Raw genomic sequence first — 26,295 nt, 5'->3', positions numbered from 1 at the left:
AATCAAAACTAACACTAGCAATGGGATAAACCTTTATCATGTGCCCTCTAATGTGATCCACATTTTGTGGTATTCCTGTCAAAAGTAAGTAACAGGTTAACTATACTGGCATTAAAATAAAATTTAAAACCACCAAATAACATCAATGTATTCATGAAGCTTCTCAGACTGATATTAAAGGACATTCTACAAGACAGTCCCTATGCTTCAAAAGCATTAACGCCATGAAATAACCAAGATTATTCCAGACTGATGAACTATTTTAGATTGAATGACACTAAAAAGAGACATGAGAGCCAAATACAATGTGTGATACTGGACTGGATCCTAGACCAGAATACCTTTTTGCTATAAGGAACATTACAGGATAACTTTTCAGTAAGGCCTGTAAATTGCATCAATAGTAATTTCCTGTTTTTATCACTGTAAGATACCTCCATGAGAGAGGTTTTTTCCCTCCCTTAGGAGATATACACTAAGGGGTAAAATGGCATATTAAGGGGTAAAATGGCATTATGTTAGAATTTACATTTAAAGGTTTTGGGAAAGAAAAACACACACACACACACACACACACACACATACACACACAGAGAAAAACAATGAAAAAATAGTGAAACATCAAAATTCAGGAAATCTAAGTACCCATTACACAATTCTATCATACTTTATTTCAAGGTAAAATGTTAAAGCTGCGCCCTGAGCATTTCTGTGTATATGTCATATTCCAATAAGTAGTTTTTAATTCTGTTTAAAAAAAAAAAATCCAAGTTGTTTTCCATATTTACATTAGCTGCTCCTTCTACACAGAATATTTCTACCCAGATTTTCACATGGCTTTATTCCTCCTCAGCAACCTCCTCAGGTCACTCAATCTAAAGATGACCCTACTAGATGACAAAGCTGGCTTAGCCGGTAAAGCATAAGATTCCTGATCTAGGAGTTTTGAGTTCAAGCCCCACATTGGGTGTACAGATTTTTTACTAAAAGAAATTAAAAACAAACAGACGTAATAATGAAGACCCCACTTGACAGCTGATCACCAATCATTTTCTTAAGTCAAACACTGATTTTACTTGACTGTCTCTTATCCTTCCCACCCCATATGTAAGGGACCATGCCTTACTCCCAGCATTATCTGCAACAATAAAACAGGTATTTAAGTATTAGTTGTTGCAGCACCAAAGAAACAATTATAAGAACATATTATGAGCAACTATATGCTAACAAACTGGGCAATCTGGAAGAAATGGATGCATTCCTAGAGACATATAAACTACCAAAACTAAAACAGGAAGAAACAGAAACCCTAAACAGACCCATAACCAACAAGGAAACTGAAGCAGTAATCAAAAATCTCCCAACAAACAAGAGTACAGGGCCAGCTGGCTTCCCAAGGGAATTCTACCAAACATGTAAAGAAGAATACATAGCTATTCTTCTGAAACTGTTCCCCCGCAAAAACAAACCAGAAATAGAAGGAAAACTTCCCGACTCTTTTTATGAGGCCAGCATTACCTCGATCCCAAAAGCAAAGACCTCACCAAAAAGGATGATTATCACTATCAATTATCAATATCACTGATGAACATGAATGAAAAAATTCTCAACAAGAGGCGCCTGGGTGGCTCAGTGGGTTAAGCCTCTGCCTTTGGCTCAGGTCATGATCGAGCCCTACATCGGGCTCTCTGCTCAACAGGGAGCCTGCTTCCCTTCCTCTCTCTCTGCCTGCCTCTCTACTTGTGATCTCTGTCTGTCAAATAAATAAATAAAATCTTAAAAAAAAAAAATTCTCAACAAAATACTAGCAAATAGGATCCAAGAGTACATTAAAAGAATTATTAACCACTACAAAGTAGGATTTATTCCTGGGCTACAAGGTTGGTTGAACACCCATAAATCAATCAATATGATACACTACATTAAAGAAAGACAAGAACCGTATGATACTCTAAACAGATGCAGAAAAAGCACTGGACAAAGTACAGCATTTTTTCTTGATTCAAACTCTTCACAGTGCTGGGATAGAGGATCCATACCTAAATATCATATAAGCCATCTATGAAAAACCCACAGTGAGTATCTTCTCAATGGGGAAAAACTGAGAGCTTTTACCCTAAGGTCAGGAACATGGCAGGGATGTCCACTATTGCCACTGCTATTCAACAAAGTACTAGAAGTCCTAGCCTCAGCAATCAGACAACAAAAAGAAATAAAAGGCATTCAAATCGGCAAAGCAGAAGTCAAACTCTTACTCACTGCAAATGACACGATACTTTATGTGGAAAACCCAAAAGACTACACCCCAAAATTGCAAGAACTCATACATACAGGAATTGAGTAAAGTGGTAGGATATAAAATCAATGCACAGAAATCAGTTCCATTTCTACAGACCCAGCAATGAGACAGCAGAAAAAAAATTAAGAAGCTGACCCCATTTATATTTACACCCAAAATTGTAAGACACCTAGGAATAAATCTAACCAAAGAGGCAAATGATGTGACTCAGAAAACTATAGACTACTCATGAAAGAAACTGAGGAAGACACAAAGAAATGGAAAAACATTCCACGCTCATGGACTGGAAGAACAAATATTGTTAAGATATCTATGTTGCCTAGAACTGTCTATACATTTAATGCAATCTCTATCAAAATACCATCAACTTTTTTCACAGAAATGGAACAAATAACCTTAAAATTTGTATGAAACCAGAAAAGACCCCAAAAAGCCACAGGAAGGTTAAAAAAGAAAACCAGAGCTGGTGGCATCACAATTCTAGACTCCAGGCTCTATTACAAAGCTGTAATCATCAAGACGGAATGTAGTGGCACAAAAACAGACACATAGATCAAGGGAACAGAACAGAGAACCAAGAAATTAATCCTCAACTCTATAGTTGAGGACAAATGAGGAAAGAATATCCAACAGAAAAAAGTCTCTTTAACAAATGGGTGTTGGGGGCACCTGGGTGGCTCAGTGGGTTAAGCTGCTGCCTTCAGCTCAGGTCATGATCTCAGGGTCCTGGGATCGAGCCCCACATCGGGCTCTCTGCTCAGCAGGGAACCTGCTTCCTCCTCTCTCTCTCTGCCTGCCTCTCTGCCTACTTGTGATCTCTGTCTCTCTCTGTGTCAAATAAATAAATATAATCTTTAAAAAAAAAAAAAAAAAAAAAAAAAGGGTGTTGGGGGGCGCCTGGGTGGCTCAGTGGGTTAAGCCGCTGCCTTCGGCTCAGGTCATGATCTCAGAGTCCTGGGATCGAGTCCCGCATCGGGCTCTCTGCTCGGCAGGGAGCCTGCTTCCCTCTCTCTCTCTCTCTGCCTGCCTCTCCATCTACTTGTGATTTCTCTCTGTCAAATAAATAAATAAAATCTTTAAAAAAAAAAAAAAAAATGGGTGTTGGGAAAATTGGACAACCACATGCAGAAGAATGAAACTGGACCATTTCCTTATACCATACACAAAAATAGACTCAAAATGGATGAAAGACCTAATCTGAGACAGGAATCCATCAAAATCCTTGAGGAGAATGTAGGCAGCAACCTCTTCCACCTTGGCCCCAGCAACTTCTTCCTAAAGACATTGCCAAAGGCAAGGGAAGCAAGGACAAAAATAAACTATTGGGACCTAATCAAGATAAAAAGCTTTTGCACAGCAAAGAAAACAGTCAACAAAACCAAAAGACAGGGGCGCCTGGGTGGCTCAGGTCACGGTCCCAGGGTCCTGGGATCAAGACCCACGTAGGAGAGCGGGGAGCCTGCTTCCTCCTCCCTCTCTCTCTGCCTGCCTCTCTGCATCCTTGTGATCTCTGTCCATAAAAACAAACAAACAAACAAAAAAACAAAAGACAATCAACAGAATGGGAGAAGGTATTTGCAAATAACATGTCAGACAAAGGGCTAGTATCCAAAATCTATGAAGAACTTACCAAATTCAACACCCAAGGAACAAATAATCTAATCAAGAAATGGGCAAAAGACATGAACAGACATTTTTGCAAAGAAGACATACAAATGGCCTACAGACACATGAAAAAGCAGTATCACTCAGCCATCAGGGAAATACAAATCAAAACCACAATGAAATACCATTTCACATCAGCAAGAATGGCTAAAATTAACAAGTCAGTAAATGGCCCAATGAGAATGGTTGAAATTAACAAGTCAGTATTAAGCACAGATGTTGTTGGCAAGGATGCGGAGAAAGGAGAACCCTCCTACACTGTTGGTGGGAATGCCAGCTGGGGCAGCCACTCTGGGAAACAGTAATGGAGGTTCCTCAAAAAGTTGAAAATAGGGCTAGCCTATGACCCAGCAATTGCACTACTGGGTATTTACCCCAAAGATACAAATACAGTGATCTGAAGAGGCACATGCACCCCAATGTTTATAGCAGCAATGTCCACAACAGCCAAACTATGGAAAGAGCCCAGATGTCCACTGACAAATGAATGGATAAAGATGTGGTGTGTAGGGGAAAAAAAAAGATGTGGTGTGTGTGTATACGTGTGTATACACACACACACACACACACGAGTTCAAGCCCCAAATAGGGCATAGAGCTTACTTTAAAAATTAATGAGTGAACAAAATACATAAATATACTAATACAGACTCCAAAAAATACTGCCTATATATATTATTCCCTATGAAACAATAAATTTCTCTCTACTTATCTCTTGCCTGCTTTTCAGAGTGGTTGGAAAAACACATTTTAGTTATTCCCTCATCCTGTGAATATAAATGGCCAATACCAACAAGGAACATTCCTTGAAATGTAGTTCCAGAAGTCCTAGGAACAGTCAGCAGGACTGTCAACCTTTTACCACTGTAAAGCTATTAAAGGGCCTGCTGGTAAACATTACTTGCCGGACATTTCAGTAATTCAGCTTTAACTCAAATCCTTGGCCAAGTTTTTATTTATGTGAGAGAGAGAGAAAGCAGGCTAGCGCACCATGAGCAGGCGAAGGAGCGGAGGGAGAAGCTGACTCCCTGCTAAGCAGGGAGCCCGATGTAGGACTTAATCCCAGGACCCTGAGACCATAACCGTGAGCCAAAGGCAGATGCTTAACCAAATGAGCCACCCAGGTGCCCCTCCAATACCTAAAAATCTTACAAAAACAAAAAACCCACTCTAAAATAATAATTTTCAAGGGGATCCGAGTCACATCTGGCGGCTCTTCATTTTTGTATAAACATACTATCTAGTGAGGTCAGCTAATATAGCCAAGAACAAAGGCCAAAAAAAAAAGTTTGTTTTTTAGGTGGTTTTAGATCTAGCTATTGTGAAAGACTTTGACCAGGAAAATTAAATTTAAATTCTTCTACACACACACTTCATTCACATGGACTGTATTTTTTATTGTTTGCATTCTGTTCTTATTCACTGTTAAATTTACCAACCAATAAGGAAAACTGTATGAATAATCACCAAACAGTCCAAAAAAAGAACATGAAGATGTGACAGTTATGATTAAGTAAAATTTTATGGTGATTTTACTTGGTCTGTGAAGTTTTGTTTACTTCAGTTTTATCTGCCTAAATAAAACCAAAGTAAATATATCAACTCTACCTCAAGGTAATAAAACTAACCAATCCTACTCCCACATACACTCCCCGCTTTCCAACTCACTGGCTGTTCCCTAGGATGTGTTTTTATAACAATAAATCTGTTCAATTTGTAACAAGAGTCAGCATTCAATCAGCCTTTTATTTTTAAATATGTCCCTAAGCAACCAACCAATCAAGTTCTCAGACTTGATTTTTACTCTCAAAGGACCAAACTAAGGGTTCCAGTGTGCCACAGAGGGAATTCAGTCATGAATATCTGATCATTTCTTTAAGAAGCACATTAATTCCAGGGGAAGCAACTCAAAGATCAAATACTCTGGAAAAGAGAAACTTCTCCCAGATAAGACACCCCAGCTCTTCTGTATTCCTGAAACCTTCAAAGGAATTTCCAATGATCTTCTAATTACAACAGGGTGGTATGGAGTAATCAGACACAAAACATTGGTATTACACTATTTGAGTACCCTGACCCATAAGCATAGTAAAGTTTAGTAGTCAAAAACCTCACTCTGGGGATGCCTAAGTGGCTCAGTAGGCTAAGCAACTGCCTTCGGCTTGGGTCAAGATCCCAGGGTCCTGGGATCGAGTACCACATCAGGCTCCTTGCTCAGCAGGGAGCCTGCTTCTCTCTCTGCCTCTGCCTGCCACTCTGCCTGCTTGTGTACACGTGCTCTCTCTCTAGTAAATAAATAGATACAGAAATAACTTTAAACAAAATAAAACAAACAAACAAAAAACCACCTCATTCTGTTTTTTTTGTTCTTCTATATTCCTTCTCTCCCAGGATGAGTACCTCAAGACACTAAAAAAACAGGAGTAGAGATGCCACTTATCTTTCTAACCTCACTGTAACAATGGTAAACTTGGGGCTTACCCCATAAGAACTCATTCCTAAACATATATTATACTAACAAGCAGTTCCAGCTTCTCAAACACAGAATTACAATTTTTACTGATTATTACATGTCACATGATAAAAAACTTGACCCAAAATGCTCCACATTTCACATATTAACATGATCTTTGATCTAAGTTCAGGATTTAGTCAATATCATTCAGGAGAACTTCCAGTCTTACAGTAGATATTTAATACCTACCAGTTAAATTCCACATTTTGTACACAAACCACAGTATTATTTGATGGCCAAATCACCTCTGACCAGTCACCATTTATACAGTCCCAAACATTCTGACACCAAAATGCAAAGACACGGACACTGAAGAAAGTGGCCCAGCACAACTGCTACTTCCTTCCTCCAAAAAGGCTACTGTTTTCTCACAAATAACACACAACTCACAAGATACTTCTCTTCAAACTTTTAAACAGAATACAGAAAATCTACTTGTTCTAAGTATCACACTCTTATTCCTCTGATTGTAGAGCAAACATTCAGTGAATGGTATGGAAACAATATAGAGAAAATTTAGTTTTACTTCATTTGCTATGGTTCATACTTACTATGCTATCTTTTCTTTCTATCTTACTTTTTACGCTATCAAATTCATAATACAAATTATCCCAAAACTTAGAGATTACCATATTAAATCTATGCTGTTTCATAGTATTTTTAAGCCAGTACTATGCAGAATAGGCAAAAATTAAGAAAAAAAAATTTGAATTTGAAAAATTCAAAATTTGAATTTTTTTTTTTTAAGATTTTATTTGACAAAGAGAGCACGTGAGTGATGGAAAGGGTAAAGGGAAGGGGAAAAGCAGACTCCCGACTGAGCAGAGAGCCCAATGTGGGGCTCCAACCCAGAATCCTGAGATCATGACCTGAGCCAAAGTCAGATGCTTAACTGACTGAGTCACCTAGGCACCCCAGTAATTTGAAATGTTAGCAAATTTAATCACAAATGTAGATCAGTATTCTAAGGGAGAGCCAAGGGGAAGTCAGCAGAGGAGCTCACAAGTATGGTCAAAATCAAAGAATAAATGCAATGGAGACTTTAAAGAACTGTTTTTAAAGTATACACTTTATGGCATATACTTGTTTTTTAAGTATACCCTTAATATCTGCATACTACCCAACAAACCAAAAATAATTGCAAAGGAAGAGAACAATGAAGTGGGTTTTTTTTTAATTTGTTTGCTTGTTTTTTAAGGTTTATTTATTTCAAGGATGCCTGGGTGGCTCAGTTGGTTAAGTATCTGCCTTCAGCTCTGGTCATGATCCCAGGGTCCTGGGATTGAGTCCTGCATCAGGCTTCCTGCTGAGAGCCTACTTCTCCTTCTGCCTGCTGTGCTCACACTCTCTCTCAAATGAATAAAATCCTTTAAAACAGAGGAGGAGAGCACCTGGGTGGCTCAGTGGCTTAAAGCCTCTGCCTTTGGCTCAGGTCCTGATCCTGGGGTCCTGAGATAGAGCCCCACATCGGGCTATCTGCTTCACGGGGAGCCTGCTTCTCCTCTCTCTCTCTGCCTGCCTCTCTGCCTACTTGTGATCTCTGTCTGTCAAATAAAAAAAAAAAAATAATAATAATAATCTTTAAAAAGAAAAAGAAAAAAAAAACACACAGATTTATTTTGAAAGAGTGAGAGTGAGTGAGAGAGACACAGAGAGAGCATGCACAGAGGGAAAGGGAAAAGCCAACTCCCTACTGAGAAGGTGTCGGATTCTGGGATTAATCCCAGGACTGCTAACCAACTAAACCGCCCAGGTGCCCCCAATGAACTGTTTCTTTCTTTCTTTCTTTCTTTTAAAGATTTTATTTATTTATTTGAAAGAGAGCATGAGAGCGGAAAAGGTCAGAGGGAGAAGCAGACTCCCCATGGAGCTGGGAGCCCGATGAGAGACTCGATCCTGGAACTCCGGGACCATGACCTGAGCCAAAGGCAGTCGCCCAACCAACTGAGCCACCCAGGCACCCCTCCCAACGAATTGCTTTAAAAGGCTAATTAAACAAACTATAAGAGAGTAAATTAAGATCTTAAAGGACTTACAACTAATCTTCTGGAAAGTGACATATTACATAAAACAAAAGACACATTTATCTCTTAAAGTAACAAACTATTTGTCCTGCACCACTATTAGCTTACTATCAAACCATACTAATATTCATAAGCAAAATAATTGTGGTTTTGAGGATGTAGGATACTGAGTATTTTACCCCTCTTGCCCTATGCTGGAAGTCAGATTCAAAGCAATTCAAAGAAATCTCCAGACAGACCACAATCCTTTCAAGAGTGTAATCAAATATACTTAAATATAGGTGTTATAAAATTTTTTCAAAAAGTAAATTTTAAAGTTTATTTTTTAAACAGTTTTATGTATTAATTTATTTGAGGTAGAGAGGGAAGCAGAGGGAGAGGAAGAAAGAATCTAAAGCTGACCCTCACTGAGCACAGAGGCTGATCAATGCAGGGCTTGATCCCACCACTGTGAGCCCAGGACCTGAGTCAAAACTGTGAGTCAGACATTTAAACAATTGAGCTACCCAGGTGACCCAGAAAAAGTAAAGTTAAACTGAAAAATCCTACATACAAAACAATTTATTTCTTTGAAAAAGTAAAGTTTAGGGGTGCCTGGGTGGCTCAGTGACTTAAAGCCTCTGCCTTTGGCTCAGGTCATGATCTCAGGGTCCTGGGATCGAGCCCCACATCAGGCTCTTTGCTCGGCAGGGAGCTTGCTTCCTCCTCTCTCTCTCTCTCTGCCTGCCTCTCTGCCTACTTGTGATCTCTCTGTCAAATAAATAAATAAAATCTTAAAAAAAAAAAAAAGTAAAGTTTAATTAAAATCATACATACGAAACAATGGTAACAAATTTTAACTCGGGGCAGCGGGGTCGCTCAGTCAGTTATAGAGATCCAGCCCCATCAGGCTCCGCACTGAACATAGCAACTTCTTGGGATTCTCTCTCTCCATCTGCACCCCGCTTGTGCTCTCATTCTCTCTCGAATAAATAAATTAATAAATAAATAAATAATAACTCCTCTAAGTTAATATGTGGGAGTAGACCAGACTGATTTTTTTTTTAAGTTGAACTTGATTTATAAAAGGTCAGTCTAAGTCCTTTACCACTACTTTACATCTTTCTTTAAAAGGATTAGGTATTAGGGTCCCTGATTAGCTCAGCCAGCAGAGCATGCGGCTCTTGATCTCACAGTTTTAAGTTCAAGGCCCATTTTGGGTGTAGAGATTACTTAAAAAATTAAATCTTAAAAAAGAAAAAAAGGGGGGGGGCGCCTGGGTGGCTCAGTGGGTTAAGCCTCTGCCTTCGGCTCAGGTCATGATCCCAGGGTCTTGGGATCCAGCCCCGCATTGGACTCTCTGTTCAGCACGGAGCCTGCTTCCCCCCCTCTCTCTGCCTACTTGTGATCTCTGTCAAATAAATTAATTAATTAATTTAAAAAAAAAAAAAAAAGGATGGTGGGATGCCTGGGTGGCTCAGTAGGTGTCTGCCTTCGGTTCAGGTGGTAATCCCAAGGCCCTGGGATCCAGCCCCATGTCAGGCCCCTTGTTTGACAGGAAGCCTGCTTGTCCCACTCCCACTTCCCTGCTTGTGTTCCCTCTCTTGCTGTCTCTCTTTCTGTCAAATTAAAAAAAAAGAAAAGAAAAGAAAAGAAAAAGCAAAGGATCAGGTATTGAATTAGGGATTTTAAAGCAAGCCAGTATCATCATTCTATCAGATTTTACTCACTTTGGATCCTTCAATCCAGAGTGTCTAACAACAGTTCCAAGCAGATATGGTTTCAGAGGACTCCCTAATTAAGCCTTTCCATCTTGTCAGAAAGAAAAGCAATTTATGTCTACCTCTAAATACTCAAAAACATAAAAATCAATCAATAAATCTGAGTCCTTGAAGGAAGGAAGAAGGCAAGAAGACAGATAACCAGCCTACTATCCACTGTGACACTCTCCCTTCTTCCCTTCATCTCCCTGAAGAACGTGGCTTCCAGTGACACTTGGATGGCTCAGTCAGTTAAAGCCTCTGCCTTCAGTTCAGGTTATGATCGCAGGGTCCTGGGACTGAGCGCCACATTGGGCTCCTTGCTCCACGAGGAGCCTACTTCTCCCTCTCCTTTTGCCTGTTACTCCCCATGCTTGCGCTCACTCACTGTCAAATAAAAAATAAAATCTTAAAAAAAAAAAAAAAGGCTCAGTTCTCTCATCTGTAAAATGAGAATACTACCAGCAGCACAGACAATCCTCAGAAGTTTTACTAGGGGATTAAATACATGTAAATTACAAGTAAAAGGCCTACTACACAATAAAGCACTCACAGTAAATATCAACTATTATTAATTATTCCACTTTGGTCCAACTCAAAAAGAGAAAAACATTCTGTAGATAGGCAACTCTAAAGACTTAGGTAATGACCACAAAAACAGGCCTAGCTATAGCCCTCAACATTGGAGAGACCAAGCAAGGCCCAATGCTTCCCCTGAGCAAACTACTCTTGTCACAAAGAAAATAAAAAATGGAATTACGGGACGCCTGGGTGGCTCAGTGGGTTAAGCCGCTGCCTTCAGCTCGGGTCATGATCTCAGAGTCCTGGGATCGAGTCCCACATCAGGCTCTCTGCTCAGCAGGGAGCCTGCTTCCTCCTCTCTCTCTGCCTAACTTGTGATCTCTCTCTCTGTCAAATAAATAAATAAATAAATCTTTAAAAAAAAAAAAAAAAAAATGGAATTACACATACTGCAACCCTCATCTTGAATTCCAAGAGAATCCTTTTTAAAATGAAACCATATGGGCATCTGAGTGGCTCAGTCTGTTGGGCGGCCAGCTCTTGATTTCAGCTTGGGGCTGTGGGACTGAGCCCCACATCATGCTCCATGTTCAGCGCTGACTCTGCTAGGGTTCTTTCTTTCTCCTCCTGCCCTACCCCCAGCCTGCTTGCATATGCTCTCACTCAAATAAATAAAGAATTTTTTTAATGAAATTAAATTTTAAAAAATAAAAACTAAACCATAAACACCAATAAGGGATTATGTTCAGAAATCCAGTCAACCTAAAACCTACTGATAAATAAACTCACTAAAAATGGACAACTCATTCATTAACCTAAACACCACCAAAAAAATTAAAAGGAAAACAAACACATCTTTAGACACAGTGCAATATAGAATACATAACCTCCTCTATGCTCACTTAAAAAACTGAGCTTGAATCAAATCTTTAAAGCTAACTTACATTTACAGTAGATAAGGCGGCTAAAGAAGTAAACTAAATGATACCACAAGAAACAAAAAGATCAATGCATAATGTAAAACATGACATCCTAAAGGAAAAGTAACATTGTTTGGACAACAAATCAACAATAAAGAGAAAAAAAGGGAGGAACAAATAAGTTAGAAGAATATACTTTAGATTAAAGAGAATTAAAATATGTAATGTATAAATATTGTTTCAATCCTGATTCAAAGAAATCCATGAAAAGACATTTTTTCAAATAATCAGGAAAATTTATACATGGGTTAAATGTTAGATGATACCAAAAGTTTACTATGAGTTTTTGAACTGCTAAAATAGCATTATGGTTATATATGAAAGTGTCTTACCTTTTTCAGAGGTGCTTACCATAGAAATTAAAGGTAAAGTGATCCAAAAAATCTACTTTAAAGTATTTCTGCAGAGGGTACCTGGTAGCTCAGTGGGTTAAAGCCTCTGCCTTCAGCTCAGGTCATGATCCCAGGGTCCTGGGATCGGGCCCCACATCAGGCTCTCTGCTTAGCAGGGGGCCTGCTTCCTCCTCTCTCTCTCTCTCTCTCTCTCTCTGCCTCTGCCTACTTGTGATCTCTATCAAATAAATAAATAAAATCTTTAAAAATATATATATATTTCTGCAGAGAAGGTAGGAAAGATCTATAAAACGAACATGGCTGAAATCTTTTTTAAGTGTTGTTAACTAAGAAGGAGGGGACATATGGTTCATCTGACTATTCTCCCCACTTTTCTAAATTTGAAATCGATCATGATTTTAAAAGGCTAGAAAAGGACATTACAATTAAAATTGGTTATATAGGGGCCTGGGTGGCTTAGTTGGCTAGGCCTCTGCCTTTGGCTCAGGTCATAATCTTAGGGTCCTGGTATCTAGCCCTGTATCAGACTCTCTGATCACCAGGGAGCCTGCTTTTCACCCTCTCCTTCTGTCTGCCGCTCCTCCTGCTTGTATACTCACCCACTCTCTCCCTCTCTGTCAAGTAGGTAATTCTAATATTATTTTGCCTCTGCCTGGCAAATCAGTGCATAGGTTTGCCTTCTCTAATCTCTGAATAATGTTTTACCTTTGGCATTTGTAGTATTTTAGTAAATGATAGTTGAATGAATGAACAGCCAATGGAGTCGGTAGTATGCATACTGCCTATGTTCTTTTTTTAATTTTAATTTTAGGTAATTAACATACAGTGCCTGCATTATTTCTATGCTTAATAATATTGCTAGTAAAGGGCGCCTGGGTGGCTCAGCAGGTTAAGCCTCTGCCTTCAGCTCAGGCCATGAGCTCAGGGTCCTGGGATCGAGACCCGTATCTGGCTTTCTGTTCAGCAGGGAGCCTGCTTCCCCCTCAAATAAATAAATAAAATCTTTAAAAATAATAATATTGCTGGTAAAAAAAATTCTGCCACTATGAACTGTTCTGCAGAGAGCAGACACAACTGCATTTAATAATACATCAAAGAGGGGCACCCTGGGTGGCTCAGTGGGTTAAGCCTCTGCCTTCAGCTCAGGTCATGATCTCAGGATCCTGGGTTTGAGCCCTGCACCGGGCTCTCTGCTCAGAGGGGAACCTACTTCCTCCTCCCCCTCTGCCTGCCTGTCTGCTTACTTGTGATCTCTCTCTCTCTCTCTCCCTCTCTCTGTCAAATAGGTAAATAAAATCTTTAAAATAATAATAATGATAATAAGAGAGGCGCCTGGCTGGCTTGGTCTGTAAAGCCTGAGACTCCTGTTCTTTGGGGTTGTGCGTTCAAGCCCCACATTAGGTGCAGAGATCACTTAAAAATAAAATCTTAAAAAGAAAAATGAAATAAAATGGATCAAACAGAAAGTTAAGGTAGCTAATCCACTGAACCAAAGCAGGATCTGTATATTACATCTGAGTATCTTGATTTTATGACCCGAGAAAATTCAGTCACAACTCTGAAGTACATGAAATTATATTATTAAAGTGGCTTAATGACATCCCAAGTTCATAAATGTTAAAAAATGATCACTAATAAAAAATACTGGGGGATAAGAAAGAGCTAATGAATGGGCAAATACTTTTCATTTTAAAGCCAGTATCATATGGATAAAACACAACTATTAAAGTCCAACAGCGAAGAATTTAATGACTATTTGACCAGAGCTTCAAGTTTTAAGTTAATCATTAAAAGGCCTTTCTCAGTTTGGGTGAAACCAACCAGTAAGTTTTCTCAAAATTACATAAACCCAAACATTTCATTCATAGCCATCAGTGAACAAATGCAAAGACTGCAGATCAGTTCTTCTCCCAGAGCACACTGCCAGGCCTTGATGAAGTATGTACACCAACAGCCTGCCTCCTCCTTCCAATCACAGGCATCTCCTTCCCCCTTATTCTGTCTTACCTCTGCCACGAGCTCGCTTGCCACGGTCTGAAGGCTTGTCCCCTTGACTGCAATCAATACCATTCTCCTCGCCTCTAACTACGGAAGAAAAGAGCACCTCTTGTACATCATTGTGTTTAAGAGCTATCAAAGGCAAGGACAAAAAGGCTATTTTTAAAAAAGGCTAAAACTTAACGAGAGGGATCAGAAAACAGTAAAAACAAAACCAAATAAAAGTGACTCAAAATCTGACAGCACATCTCGCTTAATTTGTAGATGAAAATTCTGTAAGGAAATTAAAACTAGGTACCACTTTTTTCTTCCTTCTAGTTGGACTTGCCCTTCCCTAAAGCAAGTTTGCTTCAAAAAACATTTGTTCTGCAGCTATGTGTAATACACAACAAAACTGGCTCACTAGTTAGGTTCAAAGCCTGGAAAGGCCTAGAGCAGCAAAACAGCAATACCAAGGAAATAATGAGTTGCTGAAAAAATTAGTGTGGGAGATAGGTTTTCCTAAGATGCTATCCAGTACATGACAGCAGAGTCTTGTCTTCTCCTCACCCCTACACTGGCATTAATGACTCCATATAATACCTAAATTCTGAGCACAGCTTGGTCTCCTCATCTCTCTAAGGGCCTAACTGCCACGGCCACTCCATTTAAATTTGCCAAAGTTCTCCCTAAAATCACCATCTTGCTGCCTCTGTTTTTCCCCACAGCATAATTTCCACATATAACATTAAAATATCATATTACTTCTTTCTTATTGTCACATCTCATTCTACCTTCATTAAAAGTTTCGGGAAAGCAAAGATTTGTTTTATTCATTGCTCTATTAGAGTACCTGCCACATAGTAGGTACCCAGTAAACATCTGTGGAATAAATAAACTAGCAAAAGTCCCTAAGACAGTATGTCTGCCCAGAAGGTAGTATATAGGTAATGATGCCAAAATATGGGTCAAATTAAAGGACTGAGAAAAATCTTCCCTATTTGACAATCTCCCTCTTAAGGATTAGTTAATCCTTACCTATTACAATGAGTATCCATTAAGTGGGAAGAATAAACAGCATTATCTATCAGTGAGTAAAAACCTCACTTTAAAATTAGAGGGTCGGGCGCCTGGGTGGCTCAGTTGGTTAAGCGACTGCCTTCGGCTCAGGTCATGATCCTGGAGTCCTGGGATCGAGTCCCACATCAGACTCCCTGCTCAGCAGGGAGTCTGCTTCTCCCGCTGATCTCTCTCCTCTCATGCTCGCTCTCTCTCTCCCTCAAATAAATAAATAAAAAAAATCATTTTAAAAAAAAAAAAAAAAAAAAAAAAAAAATAAAATTAGAGGGTAGGGACACCTGGGTGGCTCAGTTGGTTAAGCAGCTGCCTTCGGCTCAGGTCATGATCCCAGCGTCCTGGGATCGAGTCCCACATCGGGCTCCTTGCTCAGCAGGGAGCCTGCTTCTCCCTCTGCCTCTGCCTGCCATTCTGTCTGCCTGTGCTCGCTCTCTCTCCCTCTCTCTCTGATAAATAAAATCTTTAAAAATAAAATAAAAATAAATAAATAAAAAATAAATAAATAAAATTAGAGGGTATGCTTGATACATAACAGAAGGCAGTCTTAAGACACAATTCACTATCTACACCCCAGGTAAATGCTAATATGAAATTGCATCAGTTACAGTTCTAATAAACTATTCAGTTAGCTCATTATTAAGTGTTACCTACAATAACAAATACTGCATTGAGGAACTAGATTTATGGGCATTCGTTGCACTACCCTTTCAGCTTTTCAGTGTGCATAAAAATGTTCATAAAAAAAATTTTGAGGAGAAATGTACTTACACTCTCTCCCACGATTGCTACCTCTTCCTTTCCGGTTGTTGTTTCCACGTCCACGATTTATTTCTCTCTCACTTCTCTTCTCTCTATTCTCTTTGTTTTCTGAACTTTCTTTTCCAAAATTCTTCTTCTTTCCCCCTACAGTCTCCCATGAAGTCTACCAAAAACAAGAGTGGCCAGAGTTGTCATTCAAAGTGTATACAATTATCAAGGATATGTGCATATACCTTCTAGACCTAATAACCCATGCCCTGCAGCTCATTTTCCTACCATTTTAATTCTTATCCGTATCTTTCTACTTTCTGATGAAAAAGACAGCAAACCTCTTGCTAAGCTCCTGTTGCCATACACAGCACAAAAGAGTACAGCAACTAACTGAATTAACAACACACTGTATGTTGTTCCACCAGAGCCTTTTCCTATGCTGATTTAAAAATAAAGGTCATTTTCCCAAGACTATGCCACCTCCACCTAAGCAACTGCCTTAAATCTATGAATAAGTAAGTTAGCTCAAAGAATACAAAATTACATTGAAATGCTTTCCTAAAACCTCAGGAATAACTTGCTCCATTCAGTTAACCAAAGTTAACAATCTAAAAAAATTTAAAGGTAGGCAAATAAATTTGGGTTTGGTTTCATTTTTTTTAAACTAAGTACCCAAAATTTCAACCACAAAGATGTGTTTCCAGGGCACCTGCATGGCTCAGTCATTAAGCATCTGCCTTCGCCTCAGGTCATGATCTCAGGCTCCTGGGATCAACCCCGCATGGCCGGGGGGGGGGGGGGGGGGGGGGTCCCCTGCTCAGCAGGAAGCCTGCTTCTCCCTCTACTCTGCTTGTGTTCCCTCTCTCGCTGTCAAATAAATAAAAAGACGTGTTTCTAATAAGAAGTCAAAATAACTTATATAACCTCCCTTTGCTGCTTCTCCTCTAATGGTAATTGAAATCAATTTATCATATATAAAATTATATATAAATTGCTGAGAAAAGAACACTTCGTCCTTGTAAAAATAAGTGGTATTAGGATACCAATAAAGTTACATTACTGAGAAATCCCCAAACTGGCACATTTGTTTCTGTTTACTTTGTCATCATCTACCTCATTTCACAAGAGATTTGAAGTGATTCAATACCAAAATAAGAGCAAGAACTATTTTAAGCTTAAAAAAAATCTTAGGAACAAAAGGAAATTTCTAATATTGTATATCCAAATCAACATAAGCACTAGAAACTAATAAACTAAAATTAAAGAAACATTAGCTGAATTACATTCAAAACAGTGGAGGCCAGATTTAGAACACTCTTGTGGCAAGAATTTTTTTGACATCTACAAACCTCTACTGAACCCCTGTATTTAGTTACAGATAAAATCGTAAGATGTGGGGCGCCTGGGTGGCTCAGTTGGTTGAGCCGCTGCCTTCGGCTCAGGTCATGATCCCAGCGTCCTGGGATCGAGTCCCACATCGGGCTCCTTGCTCGGCAGGGAGCCTGCTTCTCCCTCTGCCTCTGCCTGCCACTCTGTCTGCCTGTGCTCGCTCGCTCTCCCTCTCTCTCTCTCTGATGAATAAATAAAATCTTTAAAAAAAAAAAAAAAAAAAAGAAAGAAAAAGAAAATCGTAAGATGTGAAAAAATAAAAATTAAAACAAGTTATTTTCCAACTATAAGCTTTGATCAATATTTTTTAAAAATCAGCAATTGGCAGTTATGCAGAATAATCTGGCATATTCACTTCTGGTAAATACCCATCTAATCTAATCTTCCTACAAGTCTACCCAGGAATAATAACCAAACGTTAGTTAGTTCACAGCTTTTAGCCAAGCAACTCTATTAAATTTATAATTGTGCAAGCTTTTATATACAGACAATCATTAGAATGAAGGATGGGGGGGATTCTCCAAATGTCTACCTTAAGAGATTATACTCTAAAACATGCACAAAGGGAGCAGTACGTAGCCACTTAGAGCTATCCAGGTGGGGGTGGGTGCCTCAATTGGTGGCTCAATAGGTCAACAATGTGCCATTAGCTCAGGTCATGATCCTGGGACCCTGGGCCCTGGAATGGAGCCAGCACTGGGCTTCTCCCTCTCTCCTTTTCCCTCTCCTGCTTCTCCCTTCTACTCATGCTCTCATGCATGCATGCACACTCTCTCTCAAATAAATAAAATCTTTAGGGAAAAAAAAAAAGGTTACCCAGGTGTACACAGAAAGAGATCCACGATGTAAGTATAGCAAGCTAACAACAGTGTATAAAATAGGATTATATTTGTTAGTTCAAAGAAAAGCCCACATATATATATATACTGAAAAAAGGACTAGTTATCTAAATGAGGATGCTGTTTAATTTATCATTCCATACTGGTAGTAATTTTAAGATTTATCTGAGAGACAGATCACGCATGCACACAGAGGGAGAGGGAGAAGCAGATGCCCCACCAAGCACAGAGCCCAATGTAGAGCTCGATCCGAGAACCCTGATATCATGACCTGAGTCAAAGACAGATCTGCTCAACTGACTGAGGCACCCAGGCATCCCTCTGCACTGCTTTTTTAATTAGAGAAAACAATAAAGCTTGTTCATTCCAGAGAAATAATTGTATGAACTCAATATGCTTGCTAATATGAATAAACAAGACACCTATGCAAGACAGAATCCTGTCCTCTTAGGTTAATATGACAAAAAGTAAATTCTAGAAGACCTAGAAAAATTACACATAGTAGAGTCAGCACAGGTGAATATGTATACAATTTCCATTGTCTTTTTTTTTTTTTTTAAAGATTTACCTATTTGTGAGAGAGAGCAAGCGCCCACGCAAGCACAAGCAGGATGAACAGCAGAGGGAGAAGCAGACTCCCTGCTAAGCAGGAAGCCCGATGGAGGGGCTCAGTGCCGGAACTCCGGGAAAATGACCTGTCCAAAGGCAGATTCTTAACCAACTGAGCCACCCAGGTGCCCCTGTATGTGAAACATTTGAGAAAAACATCTTAGCCCATTTCATTAACCCAAGGATGGCCACAAGTAAGTCTTGGGCTTGTGAAATCTACTAAGACTGACAAGAACTTATTTGTGGGGGAAAGTAAGGAGAGCAAACTTAAGGGGCAATTGGTCTAATGCCACTGTAAATGTTTAAGAGAGTATCGCACACTTAGCACAACAGTCTGTGAGCATGCACACAAGCTTTCAACATGAACGAAACTTCTGATGACCTTTGTTATCTGTACTTGGCTACCTGTAGAATAGGTCTGAAGAAACTCTGAAAGGAAGAATGGTCCTCCCAAACACTACATTTAGTAATCAGAAAAGTAGCTTTCCAGGCCAACTAATTAAAAATCTACACAACACAAATAAGTTACTCAAAAAAAAAAAAAAAAAAAAAGTAAATTAATGCAAGAGACTGATATTTCATAATGATTGTCACTCAAAACAGCATTATAATGAAATAAGAGGTTTATCAGTACTTATGATCATGCTGAATGTTTTACTTTGTAACAGTTCCTTGAACAGAGAAAGACAAACTCATTCTTAAAATTATCAGGGACAGGGTAGACTGGGTGGCTCAGTGGGTTAAACCTCTGCCATCAGCTCAGGTAACAATCTCAGGGTTCTGGGATCAAGCCCCGCATCAGGCTCTCTGCTCAGAGGGAGCCTGCTCTCCCACCCCCACCCCGGCTGCCTCTCTGCGTATTTGTAATCTCTCTATCAAATAAATGAATAAAATCTTTCAAAAAAGGAAAAAAATTATCAGGGACAATTCAACCTACCCCCCCCCACCAAAGTAATAATTTTGTTTCAGGGGTGCCTGGTCAGGCAACTGTATTTGGATCAGGTCATGATCCTAGGTTCCTTGGAGTGAACCGTGCATCTGGTTCCCTCTCGGCAGCAGCCTGCTTCTTCCTCTCCGTCTGTCCCTCCCCTGCTTGTCCCTCTCTCTCGTTCCCTCTCTCCCTTAAATAAATAAATAAAATCTTTAAAATAATAGTTATTTTGTTTCAGAAGATCCTGGCACAAAATAAGGTTAGTCAACAGGACAAGATTTGTTTGCTTTCATGGTTTATTTTAAATGTTCTTGCTCTTAGCAACCCTACCGTGTTTATTTTGTCTAGCACCTCCACTCCAATAAACTCTATACTAGCCAGGGGAAGGTAGGTATTCCTTACAACTGGTTAGCCATGGCTCCTAGAGACAGCAATCAGGTAGGCAACAAGACAAACACAATGGAAGAATGATCCTAAACAAACCAGAATTTAAAAAGAACTTTCACTCTGGCTCTCCATTTCTACCACAGCCTTCTCATCTCTCAACGAGTATACGCCTTTTGTGTTGAGGTTATTCGTGCCCTAATTTGCTCTTTTCTGATCTAAGAAGAAACCAAACTAGATCCAACCTCACTATGTGATTTCCACACTCAGCGTAACCAAAGATATGTTCTTTACCGTTCAACCCAGAACTACCTCCTTTGAATTCAGTCCCAAAGGAGTATGAGAAGTTAAAACTCAATAAAACACAGAGAACTGGACATTTATTTAAGACTTGAGGGACGCCTGGGTGGCTCAGTTGGTTAAGCAGCTGCCTTCGGCTCAGGTCATGATCCCAGCGTCCTGGGATTAAGTCCCGCATCAGGCTCCTTGCTCGGCAGGGAGTCTGCGTCTCCCTCTGCCTCTGCCTGCCATTCTGTCTGCCTGTGTTCACGCTCTCTCTCTCTGACAAATAAATTTTAAAAATCTTAAAAAAAAAAAAAAAAAAGACTTGAAAATTCACGGGCACCTGGGTGGCTCAGTGGGTTAAGCCTCTGCCTTCGGCTCAGATCATGATCTCAGGGTCCTGAGATCAAGCCCTACATCGGGCTCTCTGCTCGGCAGGTGAGCCTGCTTCACCCCCATTCTCTCCCTGCCTCTCTGCCTGTGATTTGTCAAATACATAAATAAAATCTTAAAAAAAAAAAAAAAAAAAAAAAAGGTGGGGGGGGGGGGGGACTTGAAAATTCAACACCCTACCAGAGAAAGAATTAAGTTAGCTAAAGGAAAGACAACACAAAGTAGTATCCTGACTTACCTTAAACATATAAAAAGAAATAGGCCCTCCAATAAACAATTTGGCAATATTTCATTTATTCACAGCGATTATATATATATATAAAATATGTATAAAGGAGGTAGTTTAGGGATGCCTGGGTGGCTCAGTCAGTTAAGTGTTCAACTCTTTTTTTTTTTTAAATATTTTATTTATTTATTTGACAGAGAGACAGGTCGGGGGCGGGGTGGGGATGGGGGACAGGCTCCCCGCTGAGCAGAGAACCTGATGCAGGGCTTAATGCTAGGACCCTGAGATCATGACCTTAGTCCAAGGCAGAGGCTTAACCCACTGAGCCACCCAAGCACCCCAAGTGTCCAACTCTTTGGCTTGGGTAATTATCTCAGGGTTGTGAAATAGAGCCCTGAGTCAGGTTCTGCATTGGTATGCAGCCTGCTTAAGATTCTGTCTCCCGGGAGGCCTGGGTGGCTCAGTCGGTTAAGCGTCTGCCTTTGGCTCAGGTCGTGATCTCAGTCCTGGGATCGAGTCCCGCATCCGGCTCCTTGCTCAGCAGGGAGCTGCTTCTCCCTCTGCCTCTACCTGCCTCTCTGCCTGCTCGTGCTCTTTATCTCTCTCTGACAAATAAACAAAAATCTTAAAAAAAAAAATTCTGTCTCCCCCTCTATCTCTCTCCCTCTCTACAAAAACAAGACAAACACAAAGAAACAAAACTGAGAGCCATTCTATACTGCATCGATTAGCAATCAGGTTAACAAATTCCCAGGGCACCTGGGCGGTTCAGTCGTTAAGTGTCTGCCTTTGGCCCAGGTCATGATCCCAGGGTCCTGAGATGGAGCCCTGTATCAGGCTCCCTGTTCAGTGGGAGTCTGCTTCTCCCTCTCCCATGGCTTATGCTCCCTCTCTTGCTGTCTCTCTCTCTGTCAAATAAATAAATAAAATCTTTAAAAACAAAAAAAGTAAACATATTCCTCATATTTTATGAAAACCAGAAAATATAAGCTAATTATCAGCAAACAAAAACTATTAAAAATTTCATTTATTTTGACACTTAACATAATGTATTTACCCAACAAACTGATAGACTAGTCTCATCTTGCATGGAATTTTACCCATAGATACTGCTATACTCAGATAGTGAAATACTATCCCAAACATCTTATTCTTACATTACTCATTCTGCTTACTTCATATTAAATATATTCATTTTACTACTGAGCTGGTCACATCAGTCCATTTTTATATAGCCTGCCCCTAATACAACCTTATCCTTAAAAACGAGAACCTTGGGGTGCCTGGGTGGCTCAGTGGGTTGAGGCCTCTGCCTTAGGCTCAGGTCATGATCCCAGGTTCCTGGAATCGAGCCCCACGGTGGGATCTCTGCTCAGCGGGGAGCCTGCTTCCCGGCCCCCCACCGCCTGCCTCTTTGCCTACTTGAGATCTCTGTCAAATAAATAAATAAAAGCTTTTAAAAAAATAAAAAGTAATAAAAAATAAAAACGAGAACCTGATTAAACCCAAAGAGTGACAAGGAAGGCATGTTGGTTATGTTCATCCTTATAGCCCATCTAAAGGAGAATCATTGGGCGCCTGGGTGGCTCAGTGGGTTAAGCCGCTGCCTTTGGCTCGGGTCATGATCTCAGGGTCCTGGGATCGAGTCCCACATCAGGCTCTCTGCTCAGCAGGGAGCCTGCTTCCTCCTCTCTCTCTCTCTCTGCCTACTTGTGATCTCTCTCTGTCGAATAAATAAATAAAATCTTTAAAAAAAATTTTTTTTAATAAATAAATAAATAAAGGAGAATCATTATTTGTTTTAATCTGTTTTGAAACGGTGATCTGAAAATACAAATAAGGGTCACCTGGCTGCTTTAAGCAGGTTAGCATCTACCTTTGACTCAGGTCATGATCCCAGTGTCCTGGGATCAAGCCTGGCATTGGGATCCCTGCTGGGCGGGGAGTCTGCCTCTCCCCATCCCTTCACCCCTCTCCTTGCTCATGCTCATTCTCTCTAATTAATTAATTAATTAATTTTGAAAGGAAATAGAAATGAAACACTGCGCAGCATGCCTGGATAGCTCAGTTGGTTTAAGCAGCTGCCTTCAGCACAGGTCATGATACCCCAGTCCTACAACTGAGCCTTGAGCGGGGATCCCCCTTCTCCTTCTCTACCCCTCCCTTCACTTTCTTTCTCTCTCTCTCATAAATAAAATCTAAGAAAAGAAAAGGGGAGGGGAGGGGGAAAGGAAAAGGGAGGGAAAGGGGAAAAAAAAGAAAAGAAAAGAAACAAAAGGAAATGAAAAGAAAAGAAAAGAGACAAGACAAGATAGTGTAATCTCCATGGAGAATCAAGAGATTAGGGCTGACACTGCCTTGTGCGGCTTTAGCTGTATCCTTCCTAAAATAAAAGGGACAAGCTTTAGTGTGCCTGCACAGTCCTCAAAATTTACTAAGCTTAAAACAACAATACCTTTCTTTCTTATTTTATCTGTCAAATGGTCATGAAAATGTGTCTACAGAACATTCACACATAAACAGATATACAGCAAACTCTGGTTTTCGTTTAGTCTAGAGATGTAAGGAGTAATAAGAGATGACAACTGAGATGAAGAAACAGGAGCAGTGAAGGCAAGAGAAGTTTTTTTTTTTAAAGATTTTATTTATTTATTTGACAGACAGAGATCACAAGTAGGCAGAGAGACAGGCAGAGAGAGAGGAAGGGAAGCAGGCTCCCGGCTGAGCAGAGAGCCTGATGCAGGTCTTGATCCCAGGATAAATCTTAGCACTACAAATCAGTTAACAGTATTTATTAATAATTCTTACCGTGTCTGAATTCCCTTCCAGCAATATATTGATAGCTTTGTTCACATCTCCATTACAGTCATGTAGGGCCACTATGCATTCATCCTGATTTTTCCCCGTCACTTCCATAAGCTGTTCAAATTATAAGAAAATGGTTAAGGAGACCCTAAAATGGCACTTGATACCAATTTTAAGATTCTTCTATTTAAAAACAGAAATTACACAATCCTTCCTCATGAACATGACCTCCTTCCAGACCTGAGCTTATAATGCAAGAACATTTACCTGCTTTTTGTGACCATCACTTGTCTTTTCATCAATACAGAGAGTCAAACAACAAATCAACTCTCCTCCAAGAAGACTAAGTATCAGATTATTAATGAGCAGTACACAAAATATATATATATATATAGAGAGAGAGAGAGAGAGAGACATTCTCAGCATACTCAGGATCAGCTCTGACTACTCCAACTTAGTTCAATGGCCTAGGATTCCCAAAATTCTGAACTACTCAAAGTATACATGGCCACCATAACAGAACATCTAGTCCAACTATGTTATACAAAGAAAACATTCCCTATGTGGTTTATCACTGCTTGGATTAGAAAACTCCATATTTAAAAAAAAAAAAAAGACTCCATAAACATAGTTCAGTGACAAAACCCAAAGGTCTCACAAGTGCAATTCTACAGCTATCACAAACTCACTCCTAGACATAGTACTTGTGCAAGCAGCTTCAACAGGGTGCTACATTTGAAGTAATCAAAGAAAGCCCCTTGGCACATTCTCTTTACCAAGAGAGATTAAGGGGTGCCTGGGTGGCTCAGTGGGTTAAGCCTCTGCCTTCAGCTCAGGTCATGGTCTCAGGGTCCTGGGATTGAGCCCCATATCGGGCTCCCTGCTCAGCAGGGAGACTGCTTCCCCCTGTCTCTCTGCCTGCCTCTCTGTCTACTTGTGATCTCTCTCTCTGTGTCAAATAAATATAATCTTAAAAAAAGAAAAAAGGAGGGGCGCCTGGGTGGCTCAGTGGGTAAAGCCGCTGCCTTCGGCTCAGGTCATGATCTCAGGGTCCTGGGATCGAGTCCCGCATCGGGCTCTCTGCTCAGCAGGGAGCCTGCTTCCTTCTCTCTCTCTCTGCCTGCCTCTCAGTGTACTTGTGATTTCTCTCTGTCAAATAAATAAATAAAATCTTAAAAAAAAAAAAAAAAAAAAAAAAAAAAAAAAAAAAAGAAAAAAGGAGAGATTAAGTTATTTAACATTTTCATCACAAGTACAATCACAAATTAGATACAATATACAGGTTTCTCAATTACCAGCAAACAAATGTATGATTTAAGTATCTCTTGTGTTTTACACACATTTAACTGTTTTAGTGTGTACCACCTATTCAAAGTAGTTTGACACCAACATCTGAAGTGATTTCTCTGTGGTCAAAAAACTAATTAACAGGAAGACCTATGTGGAATCCAGGTATCCTGATCTCATGAATAGAACTCTTTGCACTGTACCACTCTCTCTGCTTTCTTCCCTGCCATTGCACGGTGAAAGTTCTACACCTTTACAGCTTTCCAGTCCTTTGGTCTTTGGGCATCAACTAGTGTCAGTTTTTATCAGTGTCTCTATTAACCCAACACCTATAGTATACAAGTGATAAGATGGACATTAAATATCAAAATTACCCCCCAGTGACTGGAATAGCAAGAGAGCAAACTAAAGTTTAACCATAAAACTCTGAGCTCCTGGACCAGTATTCCTTTTTGTGTATCTGCTATACTAGTCAGATGAAAGACAAGATGATATGTAGAATTATGTCTCAAACTGTACATAAATCTCATTCCGGAAAATAAGTGCTATCGTTTTTAATAAATTCTTTTTGTGGCCTTCTAAAATTACTACCATTAGTCTAATGACAGCAATTGTAAGTATTAACAAAGAGTTTACACAGTAAAGGGAAGTTAGGCAGCAAGCTAGGCATGAGCAATAGGATGATGGACCTTAGATATCAAGATGGAGAGCGCCAAATGAAGACAGACTGGGACCACCCCCTTCTACCCATCTAGCAATGGGTTTGTCGTTACAACATCCTGGGCAGGAGTAAGAGCTAAATTTGTTGTGCTAGTTACACTTGTGCAGAAAGAAGTAGCTTGTCCTTATTTGACCTAATATCTCTAAAATAGAAATAATGTTGCAGTTTGCTACCCCATGCAGGCATTTTAAATACAATTTGGGAAAGAACATGCTGGCTGGCTAATGATTATATAATCCAAGGCCTGTCACTCAACTGTTGCAACTCTAGAGCTGCCCAAAAGAAAAGGCCACACTACCAAGTTTCCAAAGCCATCATTTCTCTTGACTAGCCTGCTTCTCTCTTGGGACGTACTTTAATAAAACTCTGTTCGCTTTCATTCTGCTGCTCTGTAATTCTTTACAGTAGCAGTGAAAAGAACCAAGGTTTCTTTCCTTTTCCAGCTAACTCTCAGTAACAAGTTCACTGTGGGACAGTCATTCCAGCAATGACTTGTAGACCTCTACCAAGGTCGGGACCGAGATAAGG

General features: G+C 39.9%; 2 protein-coding genes across 7 annotated transcripts in view; one reads left to right on the top strand and one right to left on the bottom strand.

The window, feature by feature from the left end:
• The window catches only part of UBAP2 (ubiquitin associated protein 2), a 135,449-nt gene that overhangs the window by 54,690 nt on the left and 54,464 nt on the right, over positions 1-26,295 (bottom strand). For all 6 annotated transcript variants that reach the window (XM_059142387.1, XM_059142385.1, XM_059142391.1 and 3 more), the window contains 3 exons: positions 23,763-23,873; positions 15,920-16,073; positions 14,105-14,182 (listed from right to left, as the gene is read on the bottom strand). In XM_059142387.1, coding sequence (XP_058998370.1) covers positions 14,105-14,182; positions 15,920-16,073; positions 23,763-23,873 — 343 coding nt within the window. The remainder of the gene's footprint in view (positions 1-14,104; positions 14,183-15,919; positions 16,074-23,762; positions 23,874-26,295) is intronic.
• Positions 1-26,295, top strand: part of UBE2R2 (ubiquitin conjugating enzyme E2 R2) — a 254,116-nt gene that overhangs the window by 175,126 nt on the left and 52,695 nt on the right. The window lies entirely within an intron of this gene.

The sequence above is a fragment of the Mustela lutreola genome, chromosome 12 (assembly GCF_030435805.1).
Source record: "Mustela lutreola isolate mMusLut2 chromosome 12, mMusLut2.pri, whole genome shotgun sequence".
Lineage (NCBI taxonomy): Eukaryota > Metazoa > Chordata > Mammalia > Carnivora > Mustelidae > Mustela > Mustela lutreola.
This window is presented reverse-complemented; position numbering and strand designations above follow the sequence as displayed.